The 19,985-nt window shown below is 32.5% G+C and overlaps 1 protein-coding gene across 11 annotated transcripts in view; it reads right to left on the reverse strand.

Annotated features, from left to right (window-relative positions):
• Nucleotides 1-19,985, reverse strand: part of LOC116846693 (ecdysone receptor) — a 538,347-nt gene that overhangs the window by 40,730 nt on the left and 477,632 nt on the right. For all 11 annotated transcript variants that reach the window (XM_032820872.1, XM_032820875.1, XM_032820873.1 and 8 more), the window contains one exon: nucleotides 15,355-15,730. In XM_032820872.1, the coding sequence (XP_032676763.1) occupies nucleotides 15,355-15,730 (376 nt within the window). The remainder of the gene's footprint in view (nucleotides 1-15,354; nucleotides 15,731-19,985) is intronic.

Here is a 19,985-nt window from a genome sequence, read left to right on the forward strand (position 1 = left end):
TTTTTTTCTTATTGTTTATATGTAAAATTGAAATGCGTTTAAGCAATTTTGACGCAGGCTGTATCGATAACAAAAAATGCATAAAAAAATATTAAACTAAAAGGAATGGTCAAAGTCATTTTGCAAATAACCATATAAACTTTAGAGATATCAAATAAAACAGATAGGCGAATCAACGCGCGTATTTGCTACGTACGTTATAATATACTGTGAACACTATAAGTATACGTTGTATAAGCATCAATTGTAAGAACATCGCTGGAGTCACTGAAATCATCGCGTGAAACGTCAGATTAAACAACACTTTAACGCAGTCAGGACATGAATGGGTGATCGGCATACCGCTTCGAAATTATCGAGGGAGATTCGCGAAAGTTTTGGAGTGTGTTTGACAATCTTCGGTTCCTAGCGGTTGAGACATGAGAAAATTAGGAATTAGTCTTTTTTATGAAGACTGCGCAGAAAATTTTTCAGCGAACATTTTTACATTATATCAAAGTTTGTGCAACATTGATTCAATCCCAAGTAGCAGATTCACGTCAAAATCACGTCCATATCTGGTCAAAATGTGGTCAGTTCATGACTAAAAATGATCAAAGAATGATCAGAAATGTCCTAAAAATGTCAAAATGACGGTCTAATGTCACAGATCAATAACGACATTTTAAGACGACTTAATTATGTTTTAATGACGTCTCTAAACATCAATAATACGTCATTAAAATGTTGTACAAAAACATCATTAAAACATCACAAAAAAGACGTCTTAAAGACATCATTATTTAGTCACTTGATGTCAATCGACCACTTATGACCAGTTTTTTACGTCATTTTGACGTGAAACTGCTACTTAGGATGTTTCTTAATGTTACTGCAATATTGACATTGTTGCAATTCAACATTTTTTTCAACATTATTGTGCTGTAAGGATGCTGAATAATATTTTTCTTCGTTTAAAATTTTTATGACTTTCTACTAAATTTTATTAAAACTGAAATTGACTAAAATTTCGCTGATTTTCAATGAATATTGCTGAAATTATAATGAAGGTGGGTCAATTGATAGAGTTTTTCAGCAAAATTTTAGCACATTTCATTATGTTTTCAGCAAATTTCATTATATTTTCAACAAAATTTTTCCATCAGAGTTATCAACATTATTCCGAGGATCAGAATGTAAACTTTGTTGATGCGGAAATTGGTGTGCATTCTCAAAATACAGAACGTTTATGGCGTAATCTGCAAGGAGCCATACCAAAATATAGTTTAAGAGAAGAACATTATGTAACCGCGACGCGTCACGTTCCGGATTACGCTCGTCGGTTCGGATTTTTAGGAGGTTGAATAATTGTAGAAGCAGTGGAATAGGATTATTATTTGTCGTCTATGTAAAACTGTTGTTGATATACATTAACTAGGTACAGATAGTATCGACGCTGTTGGTTGATTTTCGCTGAATATACACGCTTGTCAGATGTTTTACTTCGGCGAGAGATTCGCGCGGTGTCACGCGCGGTGCGCGGACGCGGTCGGCTGTGTTGTCGCGTCGCTTCTTCAAGCGTGAGTTCATCTGTTCACGTTCGACTTCTTGTCTATTTAAACGCCAGTTGAAAGATGATTTAAATCGCCGCTGTATGACGCGGCGCGATGCAGAAGGGCTTGCAGCGTAGTTGCAAGCGGCGGATCGTCACGTGGTGGCGATATCTCGTAAGCAACGATTGCTGTTGTAATTCGTTGAGGCGGCGGTTGCAGGCGGAGTTTGCGTAAGCGGTCCATCTGCCTGAGCGTAGGCTGATTAGGCTTCGGTCATTCGGTTTACGTTCTTTACGCTGGCGGTATCGGCGAACGTGTCTATGCGTCTCGCCGGTGCTCGGATTTGAATCACGTTTGCGTGATTTCGGCGGTTGCGGAATCGAGGTTGCGTCCATGTGCCTCGGTTTGCGCGAGATCGCAGTATTCGGAGATTCGCAGATTCGTAGATTCGGACTATGCGGAGTCGCAGACGCGTCGATGCGCCGCGGTGGCAGAATAATCCCGATCTCGCCGTACGAGTTAGGACTCATGTGATACGGATGTGGTTCGCGTCCTTGCGAGCCGACAGCGGTGTGATTCTTGTAGGGGATCAGTTTGGAACGGTGTCGAAGCCGCGTTGCAGCGAAGCGGTTCTTCGACTAAGCGGAGATGAGTTCGCACGCGGCGACTCAATAGCGGAATGATTTCACTCGCGATATCGAGATCCGGTGTGGAGATCGCGTGTGGGCGACATTTCCTTCACTGGCTGCGGCGAGCCGTACGTCCCGCCTGCCGCGTCGCGCACTCTGATTTGCCCAACTATTTTAATTAATATCTCGAAACTTTACGCGGTTGTTTAAAAAATGACCTCTACAATATTTGTTCACTTTTATCTGTTCTATTTATATTTTTCTTTTGGCACGTCTTATGCGGAACACTTTGTGTATAGCAGAATTTATACTTAAAAAAAAAGAATCCATTTTCCTTTCGTTTAGAGAAGTTTTTTTTTTAATATAATGTCAGAAATATATCCACTGTGAATAATGTACTTATATAAGTATAAAATTAAAATTTTGTGAACTTTAATATGCTTAACAATAAAGTGTAATTTTTCTTTGTCGTAATATTAATTTTGAACATATGTATTCCGCTATCAACAGGATATTTTTACACACAATTAGATATTTTTTAAAAAGTCGCATTAAAATATCTGAAAAATCATTTAACAAAAAAATATAAATTAGGTTGGATTTAGGATTAGGCGTCAAATGATTTTAGGAGGCGCTGCCAGCAGATTGTGGACATAATGTATATACAGTTGATGCCAATTTGCTATAATCCTTTGATCGAGTCTGTCGTCAGTCTGCCGGCATACTGCTGATATTTTGCTATCAGAGTATGTAACATTCTGAAAATATACCGAGGATATCGTAAGCAGTATATACTGGATACGAACATTTCATATATTCTAAGGATATTCTCAGGATATCGCGCACAGAGTATTTTGCATGCATATCGTAGATTCTGCATATATTATGGAATTTATCCCGAAAGTTCATATATATACAGGGGATATTTTGAGGATATTGCACACAGATTATGTAAATTACGTCTAAAATGTAAAAAAAAAATTACGATTTATATTTTGTAGAACTATGAATTGTGTAAGAAATATTTTTAGAATATTCTCAGAATATCGGAATATACAGGGTGTTCCACAAACTGGTAGAGCACCCATTTGGGGTAGGTAGGTGGTAAAATTTGAAACTGAAAGTTCCTCTTCCATTTTTGGATCTGACAATTAGTTAATGAGATATTAATTAATTTATTCTGCTAATCCCTTAGCGCCCTGAGTGAGCGCTCAAGGACTTAAGACACCGTGAGCTCCTCAAGGGCCTTGCTTGTTCGTTTTTCCCTCCTTTTTGTATACACACATTAAAATCATTCACGATATTCAACCATCGACATGCAGAAAACATTTAAGTCACTCACGCACTCGAAAGAAACATACCACACATGCCCTCCCCCTCCGGCACATAAAGTGCAATCACTCCGCCCACTCGCACTAAAAACATTTAAATTATCCATGCACTCAATAACCGTGCACAAAAACACCCATACATCACTCCCACATATTGAAAACTTGCTATCTCCTAGCCCCGGTCAGGCAACCATTCACACACCCACATACTCATCCATATTTATTCTTCTGTGATACAAAAAAGGAGAGAAAAACAGACAAGCAGGGCTTCTGAAGAGTCCACGGCATTCTACGGCCTTGAGCGCTCACACGGGACACTAAGGAATTGGCAGACTTAATTAATTAATATCTCATTAACTAATCGTCGAATCCAAAAGTAGAAGAGGAACTTTCAGTTCCAAATTTCACCCCCTACTTACTCTTAACGGGTGTTCTACCAGTTGTGGGATATCCTGTATATCGTCAGGTATATTTATTTTACATGTATAAAATGTATGTGTAATGGATATACAAGATTTTTCACATCATGGAGCACATCATGGATGTTATGTTATTATGATAACAAGTATCTCTTTTGTATTTCAAATTTAAGTTTCTTTTATTATCAGAAAACAATTTATTAAAATTTACAAAATGATTTATTTGTATCTTATTTACTTTTAAAACAAGTAAATATTTTTTAAATATGCTTTTTACATACTTTTAAACATACATTTTACATTTAAAAGGATTTATTCTCTTCTTTCAATAAATCATTTGTTTTCGATCATGGATATACAATATAAAGTGTTTCTCAGTAAAAGTGACAGTGGTGCAGTAGGTAAAGTGAACCACTCAAGAATCAGAGGTCTTCGGTTCGAATCTCAGCAATGGTAAGCAAATATTCGAAGTACAATTTATCTTCCGTTCATTGCGTTTCAATAAATTTATTTTCGGTTTTTTTTTGCATAGATTGATAATTTTTGTGTCTCTTTTATAACTTATTATGGGAGACTTTACCATCTCGGTCAGATCCACATCGTCCTGTGAAGCATTGTGGTTCTTGACCTTCTTAGACAATTCTGGAGAGAGAAGAATTTTTCAATTTTTCGTTGGGATAATGTTACTGTGTGTATACGAATTTTTTTTATGAGCGTGCGAAATATTTATTAATTCTCAAAATTGTTTAATTGACTGCGAATGCTCTATCTGTAAAAACTACATTATTGAAGAGGACCTAAAACAGATCAAAACGTTTAACTTGTATAATATATTTGAGGTGATTAAAATTGTTTGCATTTCTACATCTGTGCCTTGACTTGTACACGCTATTTCTCATTTTATTATAATTTGATTTTATATCTAAAGACCATATAATTTAATTCAATTTCACTTTAATATAGTTTTGAATTTAAAATTATTCTATTTTTTAGTTACTTTATATTTTAATAATATTTATTAACTTTTATTAACTTTTTTTAGAGTAGCAGATTTTTGAGTATTAAGAACCTTTTGAATTTCCATGTTTTGCAACTTTATAATATGACAATCAAAATCATTCAATTTTGTTTCAAGAAGTCGCCATATTAGATGTCCCATTTTTAAAATGTTATAAATTATTCTTCAACTTAGTTAGGTTCTAATACCTATGTAAGATAGATAATATTTTAGCATTATTTACTTTTTCCTCCTAACCAAATTGATGACTTTTCGCTTAGATAAACGCCATATTGGACCCGCTATTTTAGATATCGAAAATCATCTAATTGATATTGAAAATGTCCTGCGCTTTTTGTTTGTGGTTTGTGTATTTGCAGATAGTAATTTCCCTCACAATATCGACAAGTTCGGCAACACTTGTAACGATATAGGAAGATATTATCTGGAGAAATACAACTTTATCTTCAAATTAGAAGATGTCCCCAGTGTTTCCGGATAATTCTAATAGTACCATTGTATTTAAATCGTCAAAATTAGTAAGGAATGATAATGTTTTCATGTTTGTCTCGGTAGGCAAAGAACGACTTCTTTTATCACTATTCTTCCTTTTGTCAATAACTTTTTAATAAATAGCAAACGACGGCAAACACCTGATAAAAAGGTTACTCAGAACGATAATCTTTATAATATATTTACAATAAAGATTGGCTAAAAAACACACCAATTAAAAGCCGAAATACAAAACTATTTCAGGTTTTGACTAAAACGGTTGATAATTCCACACATTAACTAGTCAATCTTAGGAGCGCCCGCGCTACGAGTTTTAATCATAAAATAAATACGTGGTATACATAAAGTTCTTAATCTTTCATCACTTTGATTTATGAGTTAGAAGCAAAAAACAATTCTTGCAAAATATGTTGAAATAAAATTATATTTATAAAATAATACTTGTAATCGATCAAACAGACTCGTAAAATTAATATAATAAAATTATGAGAAAAAGTAAGATAAAAGAAAAATTACATTATTTTACATTAATTCACATTAATTTTACGATTATTTACTGATTGTTGAAACAAAAGGAAGGTGTTCGATCTATTATATAAATCTGTTTAATCGATTGTAAATGTTATTTTATAGATACATCTTTCATATTTCAAAGTATTTTGCAGGAATACATTTTCTCGCTTCTGATGTCATCAATCAAGATTTTCATCGCAAGGTAATCATAATATGTACTCAAATAGCAGACTCATGTCAAAATGACGTCAAAAACTGATCATAAGTGGTCGACTGACGTCAAGTAACTAAATAATGACGTTTTTAAGACGTCTTTTTTGTGATATCTTAATGACGTTTCTGTACGTCTTAGTGACGTATTATTGACGTCATTAAAACGTTACTAAGTCGTCGTAAAATGTCGTTATTGATCTGTGACAATAGACCGTCATTTTGACGACATTTTCAGGATATTTTTGGTCATTCCTTGGTCATTTTTAGTCATGAACTGACCACATTTTGACCAGATTTGGACATCATTTTGATATGAGTCTACTACCTGGATAGATACATACTATGTCTTACATTAGCTTCGACATTTTTGCATTAGGATTTTTTCTTCAAATTATTTTAGGAATCCGCCTTTAAAAGATAATGCGGTAGTGATTGGACACTTTGTATATACATACATATACAGGGTGTCCCAGACCACCATAATAACACTTTGCAAGAACGTAGAACGGATTGAGGTGAACAAAAAAGTCCCGTGCCGTTTTGCGATATTTGCAATAGTTTTCGAGAAATTAATTATTTTGTCTGAGATAATGAGAGCACGGGAAGCGGCAGCCGAAAGGAAAATGTCTTTGACCAGCGCGCGACTATGACACTCGCGAATCGCGGCTCGCTGCGTCCTTCCGCTCATAACTACGAGACACAGCGAGGCTTGATACACTAACATATGTGCATGACATATCCGTGTGCCGAATCGACATCGAATCGAAGCGTGTTGTCACTTCGGCTGCATATGTGTATGTAGAGGTGAAACAGCGAAGCAGCAACACACTCTTAGATTCGGTCTCGATTCAGCACACGGATATATCATGCACATGTGTTAGTGTATCAAGCTTTGCTGTATCTCGTAGCTATAGGCAGAGGGACGCAGCGAGTCGCGATTCGCGTGTATTACGGTCGCGCGTCGGCCGAAGACATCTTTTTTTCGGTGCTGCTTCTTCTGCTCTCATTAGCTCAGACGAAATAATTAATTTCTCGAAAACTATTGCGAATATCGCAAAACGACACGGGACTTTCTTGCTTACCTCCGTTCTATGTTCTCGCAAAGTGTGATCATGGTTTGGGGCACCCTGTATACAGGGTGTCCCAGATTCTCCTCCGCATATTTTATGGGAACGTAAAACAGATTGAAGTGAACATAAAAGTCCCGTACGTTTTGCGATATTCGCAATAATAGTCGAGATGCTAATTAAAGAAGATGGTGAATGGTTACGCGCTATATGGTAGATGAGCTGCAGTGGCGCCGTCTGACCTTGTATACATACACATTAGGTCAAACTGAACAAAAAAGTCCTTTACGATTTTGTAAATTACTACATAGATTTTTAGATATTAATTAAAAAGATTTGTACATTATCGCACACAATCATGTAACAATTTTCTTTCATTAATAACTAAAAACCTACGTGGTGAAAAATAAATAATAATTGAATAATAATAATATAATTTGAATAATTGAATAATAATATAATTTGAATAATTGAATAATAATAATATAATTTGAAAAATAATAAAGAGCTTTTTTATTCAATTTGATCTAATGTACAAGCACGTAATAGCACATATTACTATCTCGAATATCATTGCGAATATCACGAAACAGTATGCGACTGTTATGTTCACCTCAATTCGTTCTACGTTCTCAAAACTTGCGGAAGAGTCTGAGACAGAACGTGTAATGTATATCCAGGATATTATGTGTACATTATGAGACATAGATATATATACAGAAAATATCCAGAAAATATAGGTTAGGTCAAAATAGACATAAAATTCCTCTACCATTTTTCCAACACGAAAAATTTTAATCAATTAATTAAAGAAATCAATTTAATTTTTCAAATTGCTCATCAATTAAACACAGAACGAGAGTATCTGATTTATCAGAGCCACATGTAAGATATTCGCTGCTAAATTTTTTATGTTTGTGATTTTTGATGTTTGTTTTATATAAATACAGAGTGTTTACGAAATACTTGGACAAACTTAGAGCGTATTCTTCTCGTCAAAATAAAAAAAAAAGTATATGGTAAATCTATTAGTTCCGGTTAGTTTTGAGGGATTTTGTGCAAAAAAGAAACACGTATATTTTAGAGAGATATTAAATTATTTTAATCAAAATATTTTCCACCGTTAGCTACAACTTCTTCCCACTTTTCTGGCAATAAGTAGATTCCGCGGTAAAAGAAATGTCCGTCTTTAGAAGCAATCCATTCATCGAGCTATTTCTTTACTGCATCATATGTTTTGAAGTACTGGTCAGTACGGCCGTGTTGCATCGATCGAAATAAGTAATAATCTAAAGGAGCACAGTTTGGTGAATACGCGGCGTGTAGTAAGACTTTCCATTGAAATTCCGATAATGTATCTTTAACTGCTTTTCAACGTATGGTCGAGCATTGTCGTGCAACAAAATCACCTTGCGTTTTCTTTTAGCTGTTATTGGACGTTTCTAGTTCAAAGCACGATTCAAATCGATTAATTGTCGTTGATAAAGCTCAGCAGTGATTGTTTTCAGCAGCTCATAATTCACAATGCCCTTCATGCCTCACAAAATAACAAAACCTTACTTCCATGGATATTGCGTTTTGAAGTCGATGTCGATAGTTGGCCTGGATCTACCCACGATCTTTTACGCTTAGGATTATCATAGTATATCCATTTTTCATCGCCAGTTACAATTTGATACGAAAATTGCTTCTTTTTGTGACAAGAAAGCAATGAAATGCAAATGGTTAAACGATTCTGAATAGCCAATTCAGACAATTTTGTGTGGAACCTATTTGCCTTCTTTTTTAATCCTTTTTAATCCATCTTTTCTTTTCCATTGCGTGTAAACGATCAAAAACGGTTGATTTACCAACATTTAATGTTGTAGCTAATTCTTGAAGTGTTTGAGCTGAGTTTTCATGTAACAATGCCTGCAATTCGGCATCTTCGAACTTTTTTGGTTGACCTGAACGTTCTTTGTTTTTCAAATCAAAATCACCACTTTTAAATCGCCGATACTAGTACTCACACATTTTAACTAATAAAGCAGATTCAGAATAAGTTTCTGAGATGAATCGGTGGGCTTCGGTAGCTGTTTACATCAAAGCAGTAAAATAATAGATGCCGAAAATCTTTATCACGTTCCATGTTTAATCGCACTAAACAGTGTGTTTATGTTTACGAATGGACAGGACATGTGTCAATATGTTTGTAGAGATGTCCTAACTTTGACATATTCATTGACGTACCCATTTTCAAAATGTTTCCAATAGATTTGTAGCTACAGCTATCTACAATAAACCCTCAAAACTAACCGGAACACCTAATTTCTCTCTCTCTCTCTCTCCCGCTCCCTCTCTCTCCCTCTCTTTCTCACGCACACACGCACACACACACACACACACGCACACACACACACACACACACACACACACACAAATATAAGTGGTGTTGCAAAGTTATAGTAAAATAAAATCTATGTCAACGCGTTACTATTTGTCAAAATATTTCATAAATATCTTGTATATGTCCAATAAATGCTTTGGTCAACATACACTTTCCATGTTAAGTTATTCTAATAGTTGCTTTCTTATTATTCATCACAATTAGACATTCTATATAATTTTATATAATATTCTATATAATATTAATATTGAAAAAAACTGACTCTGCTAGAAATCGAACCTGGATCTTCCCACTTAGTAGGTGGGATGTCAATTTAGCTGCAATATTCTTCATAAAATATAACTCATTCAGAAAATAAACGAGCTCTTCTTCTGGTATATTGAAATCAATTCAAATAACTCGTAGAATTAAATGCAGAACGAATATGTAACAGAACTAGTCTAACAGAACCGAACGCAATATGTTCGTTGCTAAAATAAAATTAATTTTAGTACATTAAGAGGAAAAACGACGCTTGTTTACTCCGTTACTGAGTTATAAACAGATGTGTTGCAAAAAATACTGTTGAAGTCTCGGTAGTCAAATTGATAAAGCGTCCCGCCCAGTAAGTGGAGAGGTCCAGATTCGACTTTTGACGGAATGAATATTTTTTGCAACATTAATATTAATTAGAAATTTTTCGATTAAAGTGAGTAGTGGGAAAAAATTATTAGAATTTTTAGAATAATTTAGTTTGACACGTATATAAAAGATATACAAGATATCCTAGATCACCTTCACTATTTCTTGTGAGGATGCAGAGCAGATTGAAATGAACACAAAAGTCCCATACCGTTTTGCAATATTCTCAATAATAACCGAGAAATTAATTGTAAAAGATTAAGGAAAATCACACGCTGAATGGTTAACCTCTTGACTGTGGAAGCAGAAATGGACTAGTCGTGCCATTTTTGTATTGGAAAAAAATTTTGTCGAATTTTCTTTATGACATTATTATAAAGGTTTTTAAGGTCGCTGAATGCGAATTTAACATTAAAATTTCGAAAATGAAAATGGCAGATCCAATATGACAAGTCAAAATTTTGAAAATAATCGGATTTTTATGAAAATCGGTATTTGTTTTTGGGATCATTGAAATTTGATATCAAAATTTCAAAATCCAAAATGGTGGATTGAATATGGCGAATCTAAATTTTGAAAATAATCGGATTTTCATGAAAGTGGGTGTATTCAGACATTTCGTCTAAACAAAAAAATTAAAAAATTAAAAAATTATAAAAACAAAGAAAATATATAAAAATGAAGTCAAAAACCGCTACGTCCTTGTTTTTGTGGCTCCGGGTTCGACAGAGAGCGGTATTATGTAAATGTTTTTTTACTTAAAAATTTTTTATTTCACTATTTGAAATTTAAAAATTTTGATATCAAATTCGAATTCAGCGACTCCAAAAACATATAGATACCCACTTTTATGAAAATCCGATTATTTTCCAAATTTTGACTCGCCAATTTTAGATCCGCCATTTTGAATTTCGAAATTTTGATATCAAATTCGGAATCAGCGACACCAAAAACATATAGATAAACATATAAATAAACATATACATATAGAAAAACATATACTCACTTGTATGCAAAGAACAAATTTTACTATTTTTTTCTTAGATGCATATATACATGTTATCCATACTGATAGCACGATTTTTTCATGCGCGTATACAACGTCATCCACAGTTGAGGGGTTAAAGGACCAGCGCTCGCGATCCAGTAATATAGCAGGCGGATGTCAGCGCGCAGCTTATATCGTTACAATCCTTTGTCTTGCCGCACTGCGCCGAGGCGAGATGTAGGAGTACAACGGTATAGGCAGTGGTGCGTCGTTTTTCCAATCACCGCACGCCGAAATCCGTACGCTATATTATTAGGTCGCAAGCGCTCCTCCTTCAACCATTCAGTTTTCAATGATATCATCATTTCCTTATCATTGTTTGAGTGCGTTTTTCCTTAATATTTTACAATTAATTTCTCGGTTATTTTTGAGAATATCGTAAAACGGTATAAGACTTTTGTGTTCATTTTAATCCGCTCTACATCCTCATGAGAGATTGTGAAGGTGATCTGGAACACTCTGTATACGTTGATCAAGGCATTTCTAACGCATTTACACATTCAAACATTAATAATTTAAAAGTGAATCTTACGTTCGTGTCTTACAAACCAGGTACAGAACTATCATTCTGTAATTTTAAAAAATTAATAAATAATTACGTGCAATGCGATACAAAGTATGACGTAAATACGATTTATGTTGTATATTTGTACTACATTAGGTCATATTGAACAAAAAAGTCCTTTACTTTGTACATTTTTTAGTTATTAATTAAATATTGGCGAATAATTCAATGTGATCGCTCACTAATCTTCTTTAATTAATATCTAAAAATCTACGTGATTATTTGCAAAATTTTAGCAAGATTAAATAAGAGAATGACAGTAAGAGCCTGTGCACAGTTATTATTGTGCAATACTCTGGTAAACATTTTTTAATGAAAATTTCTTAATTTTGCTAAAAATTTTTCTGAAAAATTCTGGAAAATTCAAGAAATTGGAACATTTTCAGAAAAATTCAGCGAAAGTTATACTTCATAAAAATAAAAATCTATTTCTCTGAAAATTTCGGAATTTTTCAGAAATTCTCTTCTTTCAGAAAAATGCAGAGAAAGTCAGGAAGGGTTGTACTTCATAGAAATAAACTGAATTTCTCTGAAAATTTTTGAAATTTTCAGAAAATTTCTGAATTTTTCTAAAAATTTATGAATTCTCTATATTTCTTAAAAACCCTGTTTTCAGAAAAAATGACATACAAAAAGTTTTTGAATTTTTTTAATTGTCTTATACTATATACAATCTACATAAAGAAAAACGCTTAAATTTTCTTAATTACATAATTCTTAATTACAATTAATATAATTATCATTTTACATAATGTAATAAATGTAATAAACTTTTCATGTATTACTAGAATCTTACTAAAAAATTGAGAAAATCAAAATTTATAAAAAAAAAGATTCGTTTATTTTGATGCCAACGTTTGAAAAAATTTTACTTTCCATATAACCAAAAAAAACATGCGATTTTCAAAGAAAGTCATAAATTGTCATTAAATAATTATAAGAATTTTCTGGAAATATTGTACTCTGACATGTCAGATAATACAAATTATCTTTTTCGACAAAAGTAAGATTTTTTTCAGGAAAAGTAAGAGTCTTCTAGAGAAACTTTGTACCAACTTTTTAATGCAACTCTCTTTCTCTGAAAATTGTTTTCAGAGAAAGAGAAAAATAATTTTAGTTTTCAGGAAAAATAATTTTTTTTCAGAACTTTTCATTTTTCCACTTTTATATCTCGAAGTAGATAGGTAAACTCTCAGCAAAAATAAAATTTTTTCAGAGAAAGTAAGATTTTATAAAAAAAAGTAAGGGTTTTTCAGAAAAAACTCTTTAATGAAAATCTTCGACATTCTCTGAAAATTATGTTTTTCAGAGAAAATAATTTTTTCTCCAAGTTTTTCATTTTTGTTACATTCTTATATGTTGGAGGAGGCAAGTCAATTTTCTCAGGAAAAGTTCGAATTTTTCAGAAAAAGATTTTTTTCATGAAAAGTAAGGGTTTTTCAGGGAAACCTTATATATAACTGTTCAATGAAAATCTCTGACTTTCACTAAAAAACAGAATTTTCAAAGAAAATCAGACATTTTCAAACTTTTTCATTAAAAACATTGAAAAAGTCTGTAAAAATCCTTACTTTCTCTAAATAGCCCAATTTTCAGAAAAATTCTGAAATTTTCATTAAAAAATTTTCACCAGACTACAGACTTTAGTAAATATATTTTATTGTGAAATTTTCAAAATTTTAGAGAACCTTTTGTTTAAGACTTAATGTACAAGCATACAATAGAATTCGTATTTATTATCTGCACTACATTGCGCGCGATTATTTACTAATCTGTTTTTAATTAATAATTAAAAATTTACGTTGTTATTTACAAAGTGATAAAGGAATTTTGTGTTAAATTTAATTTAAATATACACAAGTGTCTTTCGTCAAACGTATAATATACAAAGTATAAAATATAATGGTTAACATAATATAAAATACATAAAGGATCGGACAATGAAACATAAAACTTTCTTGTACTTATGTGTGTTATGTAGATTAAGTCAAACTAAACAAAACATTCTTCTATCATTTTGCAAACAACCACGTAAAATTTTAAGTTATTAATTAAAGAAGTCTGGTCGTTTGAAATATAATATCTAAAATGTGACGATAAATATATTTAATATATATATATATATATATATATATATATATATATATATATATATATATAATTAAATATATAATATATATATATATATATATAATTAAATATATTTTGCGTTTTGTGCTTGTACATTATAGGTCAAATGGAATACAAAAACCATCTATCTATTTTACAAATAACCGCGTAAATTTTTTAGTTATTAATTAAAGGAGACTGGTGTATAATCACGCATATGGTTGTTCGTCAATTTTTTTAAATTAATAACTAATTTAAGATTTACGTTTTTTTTGCAAAATTGTGGACATTTTTTTTGTCCATTTGACTAATGTACAAGCACACAATATACTTACCGTCACATCTTAGACTATAATTCACAAGATTATTTGCCAATCTGTTTTAATTAATAACAAAATTTTACGTTGTTGTTTGCAAAATGATAAAGCAATGTCTTGTTCAATTTCACCTTATCTATATGTGCGCGACACACACACACACGAAACTTTTATATTTATCATTATATATCCTATATAAAATGTGTGTTTGTATGTGAATATAATATGATAATATAATAATATAATAAGAGAATGATATAAATATAATATAAATATTTTTGTTTTTAAAAGAAATATGACATATCTTTTGAACCCTTTAGATTTTTACATTTTAGGTAAGTATTTAAAAAGTTACGCATATTACGCATACTAGCGTATTCAATTAATTAAGACATTACGTAAGTCGAAATAACCGATTTAATTGTGTTGCAAATATTTAAGAATTTCTTATGATTTTGGTGGTCAAGTGGCCCAGATAGACAGAGATGCTGAACATAACATACAAACATTTAACGTATACTTCGTGATCATATTGTAACAGCACGTGTTTAAAATATGTTTATTTTAAAAAATACTAATTTATTGTTAGATATTTATAAGAAATGTGTGTAAGAAATATTTATTTATATTATTATTAATAAAAGTTATTAATTATTAATTATTATTAATTATTTATTATTATTAGTAAAATATTTACTTCTTATTATTACAATAATTCCAAGTTAATCCTAGCGATCTAGGAAAAAATGCGATTAACTTGAAATTATTGTAATAATAAGAAGTAAATATTTTATTAATAATTAATAAATCAATATAAGCTGTACTTTTCATGATATCAAAATATAATTTATAATATCAAATTTATAGTATCAGATTCTTTCATATACCGATAACATTCTCTCTATAAAGACGTAACTTTTTGTACTTGTATTAGTTACTAAGCAGAAAATATGCTGAAATATGTCTATCTGGGAATCCTATTAAAATTCAAAAAAACAACTGTATTTCTCCATAGAAATAAATGATTTATATGTTTAAATAAAAATAAAATAGAAAAGAATCTTATATCTTGTTATCTTTTATTACGTACGAACCTGAAAAAATGACGATGGCGGTGAGCAAAGCGTACTCAGCATTATTGACCTTCATAGCGTACATTTGCCGGCAGAATCGTAAAAGATCCTCGATAGTATCACCCATCCCAGCTACGTTATAGCTGTCGCGTGTGTATGGTTGATTATTCGCGAAAATTATGCTATCAGTTTGCACATCATATTTTCTTGCCATTCGCAACATCATTACTTCGCTGGAGCATGCCTTCAATAAAGTGATCTGATCCTCGCGCATTAACTCGTTGAAGCCGGGTAACCTTTTTGAAAACTCAACTATTAGTTGAACGGTTAAGATCGTGATTTCGGTGATGTGCCTGAAACTATAGTCACTGGGGTCTTCGCCTTCCATTGGTTGATTCTGAAAGAATAAATGTATCACGTTAGATATAAAATTATTATTTGAATTAATTTGAATATTGAATAAAAAACATTTAATCATTTAATCATTTAATCAGACTCAAAGAAAAAGGTTTGCAAATGTTTCTTATAAATTTTTATGTTTATGATGTAAATATTAATAGGCATTGAATTTATTGTAATGCAGTTAAAATTGTACTTTATATGTACCTTTTCGAGCATTTAATGATTATTATTATCTTTTGACGCTAATTCGATATATTGTGTTATTTTTAGTTTCCCAGATTTAGACTACGTTTTATACCTTATACAGCACCAAAAAGTTACATTTCATAATCATTATTCAGCAATATTTTATATATGTTGTTGCAACGTTGTTACAAGGTTGAAACAATATTAAAATATCTACCTTCAAAAACATTGCAATATAACATTAAATGCATTCAGTATTACAACCGCTCATCGAGCGAGTTCATGCATCCTTATATTGACATATTCTTTCAAATCTAAAAATATATTCCAATCAAATACAAGAGCTTACTAAGCGCTTAGTGAACAGTTAATAAGCTTTTGCATCTGATTAGTGTATATAAGATATATATGTATATATATGTATATATATGTATATATATATATATGTATACATATATATGTATATATATGTATATATATGTATATATATGTATATATATGTATATATATGTATATATATATATATATATATGCATATATATATATGTATATATATGTATATATATATATGTATGTATATGTGTGTGTATATATATATATACATATATATATATATATATATATGTATATATATATATACACACACATATACATACATATATATATATACATATATATACATATATATATATGCATATATATACATATATATATATATATATATATATATATATACATATATATACATATATATACATATATATACATATATATACATATATATACATATATATACATATATATACATATATATCTTATATACACTAATCAGATGCAAAAGCTTATTAACTGTTCACTAAGCGCTTAGTAAGCTCTTGTATTTGATTGGAATATATTTTTAGATTTGAAAGAATATGTCAATATAAGGATGCATGAACTCGCTCGATGAGCGGTTGTAATACTGAATGCATTTAATGTTATATTGCAATGTTTTTGAAGGTAGATATTTTAATATTGTTTCAACCTTGTAACAACGTTGCAACAACATATATAAAATATTGCTGGATAATGATTATGAAATGTAACTTTTTATATATATATATATATATATATATATATATATATATATATATGTACATATATGTATATATATGTATGTATATGTATATATATATATATATATATATATGTATATATATGTATATATATGTATGTAACGAGGCGCTTTGGTCTCATTCCTTTTTTCTGCATAACACGTTCCTTTTTCTTTTTCTATGTATTAGGTATACAACTTTGCTTCCGCCGTTTTCCTATAGATGGCTTTAGCGGTAAGTGGTGGTAGAAATAAATAGATCATATAATAAATTTGGGCATCTGTCAACATAACCCCATAGAAACATTAGTCGATTTGTGTCTGCATCATAAAGTTATTCTCGATTGAAAATGTCATTTTACGAGCCAAATTCTCGTCATCTGCGGAAGGTTTTAATTTTCTGCTTCAATATGAAGAAATCTGCGGCTGAGGCTCATCGAATGTTCTCAAATATTTATGAGGCCGCTATTAGTGAAAAAACGTGTCGTGAGTGGTTTCAACGCTTCAAGAACGGTGATTTTGACGTCGAAGACCGGCATAGCGGTGGAAGAGAGAAGGTTTTCGAAGATGCACAATTGGAGGCATTACTTCAAGACTCGTGTCAAAATCAAGAAGAATTGGCACGATCATTGGGGGTGACTCAACAAGCCATTTCAAAACGCCTCAAAGCCATGGGAATGATTCACAAACAAGGAAATTGGGTGCCATACGAATTGAAGCCGAGAGATGTTGTACGGCGTTTGTTTGCTTGTGAACAGCTGCTTGAAAGGCAAAGACGGAAGGGATTTCTGCATCGCATTGTGACTGGGGCGAAAAATGCGTTCATTACGATGACCCCAAGCGCAGAAAATCATGGGGAGTTCCCGGCCATGCTTCCACGTCGACGGCCAAACCGAATATTCACGGCTCCAAGATCATGCTCTGTATTTGGTGGGACCAGCTCGGCGTAGTGTATTATGAGCTGTTAAAACCGACTGAAACAATCACAGGCGATCGGTATCGAACGCAATTGATGCATTTGAGCCGAGCATTGAAAAACAAACGGCCGCAATACAACGAGAGACACGATAAAGTGATTTTGCAGCATGACAATGCTCGACCCCATGTTGCGAAAGTGGTCAAGACATACTTGGAAACGTTGAAATGGGAAGTCCTACCCCACCCGCCGTATTCTCCAGATGTTGCTCCCTCTGACTATCACTTGTTTCGATCAATGGCACACGGCCTGGCTGACCAGTACTTACGGTCTTATGAAGAAGTAAAAAATTGGATCGATTCGTGGATCGCCTCAAAAGATAATCAGTTTTTTCGACGCGGGATTCGTACGCTGCCCGAAAGATGGGAGAAAGTAGGGGCCAGCGATCGACAATACTTTGAATCATAAATGTATAACCAGTTTTTTACAATAAAGCCTCGAATTTCGGAAAAAAAACGGCGGAAGCCAAATTGTAACCTAATATATTAAGTTATTGTTCAGCATAGCTATATCTATTTGTTCACGTTTCTAGTTTAATATATCTTTTGTTCTTTTCTACGGGTTCAAATAATTTAAAATTCTCTATCCTCATATAACGGGTCAAGTACCCAGGAATATCGCTCTGCGCTGCTAAGAGGCGCATGCCAGGCACCGAGCCATCGCTCGCAGTCAAATATCTGCGAGCCTTACGATAAAAGGCGGGCTCGCGAGGCTCTCAGCACCATAGGTTTGTTGGAGTTGCTTATACTATTCACACTTTTACACCTAATGCCCGTTGCGCACTAGTGCAACTCATATAATACAAATTTTCCGAAATACGTTCTGAAGACGCTTTTAAGACGAAGGGATATCATCAGAGGCGTTTTTTCGTTTCATGACCACGGTAGCGTTTGGTTGGTTAGTTTGGTCCACTTAACGCTCGCAACGCCGCGAGCGTCATTCTATCTTTGTTACTTGAGCGTTGCGAGCGTTAAATGGGCCAAACTAATCAACCAAACGCTACCGTGGTCACGAAACGAAAAAACGCCTCAGAATATTTTTAGGACGTCCTTTGATGATGTGAGCTATTTGAAAATAGCTAATATCCAATAAGTTTATTCGCATTAATTGAACTTTTTACACTTTCACACTTAGTGCACTTTAATTCTTTAGAGGTTCTAAAAATGACGTCATGATTTCCGTTCGAGTGTAAATGCAATTCTGATTTTGATCCCAATCAAGAATAAAAAGTGTATCAGAATTGCATTTATACTCGTAACACGAACGGAAAACATGACGCCATTTTTAGAACCTCTAAAGAATTAATATGCACTAAGTGGGAAAGTGTAAAAAATTCAATTAATGTGAACAAACTTATTGGATATTAGCTATTTTCAGACAATTTATACTTTTAAAAGACGTCCTAAGATATATTCTGATATTCTGATAATCTCCTGAAAACATCTTCAGAATGTATTTTGGAAAATTTTTGTTGCTTGGAGTGCACTAATGTGCAATGGGCATTAGGTGTAAAAGTGTGAAAAGTACAAGCAACTCAAACAAACCTCATGATGTAAATATAAAGATGTACCATTGCGCATGATGACGTCACACGTAGTGACGTAATACATAATGTACCAATTAGAAATGACCAAGAATACAGCCGCAAAATTCAAATACCCAAAATTAATCGTACATTACTAATATGTATTTAAACTTAAAATCTGTAATATATATATATATATATATATATATATATACATATATACATATATATATATACAGGGTGTCCCGAAGTCCCATGATGACCCTTGGTGAGAACGTAGAACGGATTGAGGTGAGCAAGAAAGTCCTGTGCCGTTTTGCGATATTCGCAATAGTTTTTGAGAAATTAATTATTTTGTCTCAACAAATCAGCGTACAGAAAGCGGCAGCGGAAAGAAAGATGCCTTCGGCCGACGTGCGACCGTGACACTCGCGAATCGTATCTCGCCGCATCCCTCCGCCCATAGCTAC

This window comes from Odontomachus brunneus, unplaced genomic scaffold (assembly GCF_010583005.1).
Source record: "Odontomachus brunneus isolate Ranch 3 - 2012 unplaced genomic scaffold, Obru_v1 Obru_scaffold_067, whole genome shotgun sequence".
In the NCBI taxonomy this organism is placed as follows: Eukaryota; Metazoa; Arthropoda; class Insecta; order Hymenoptera; family Formicidae; genus Odontomachus; species Odontomachus brunneus.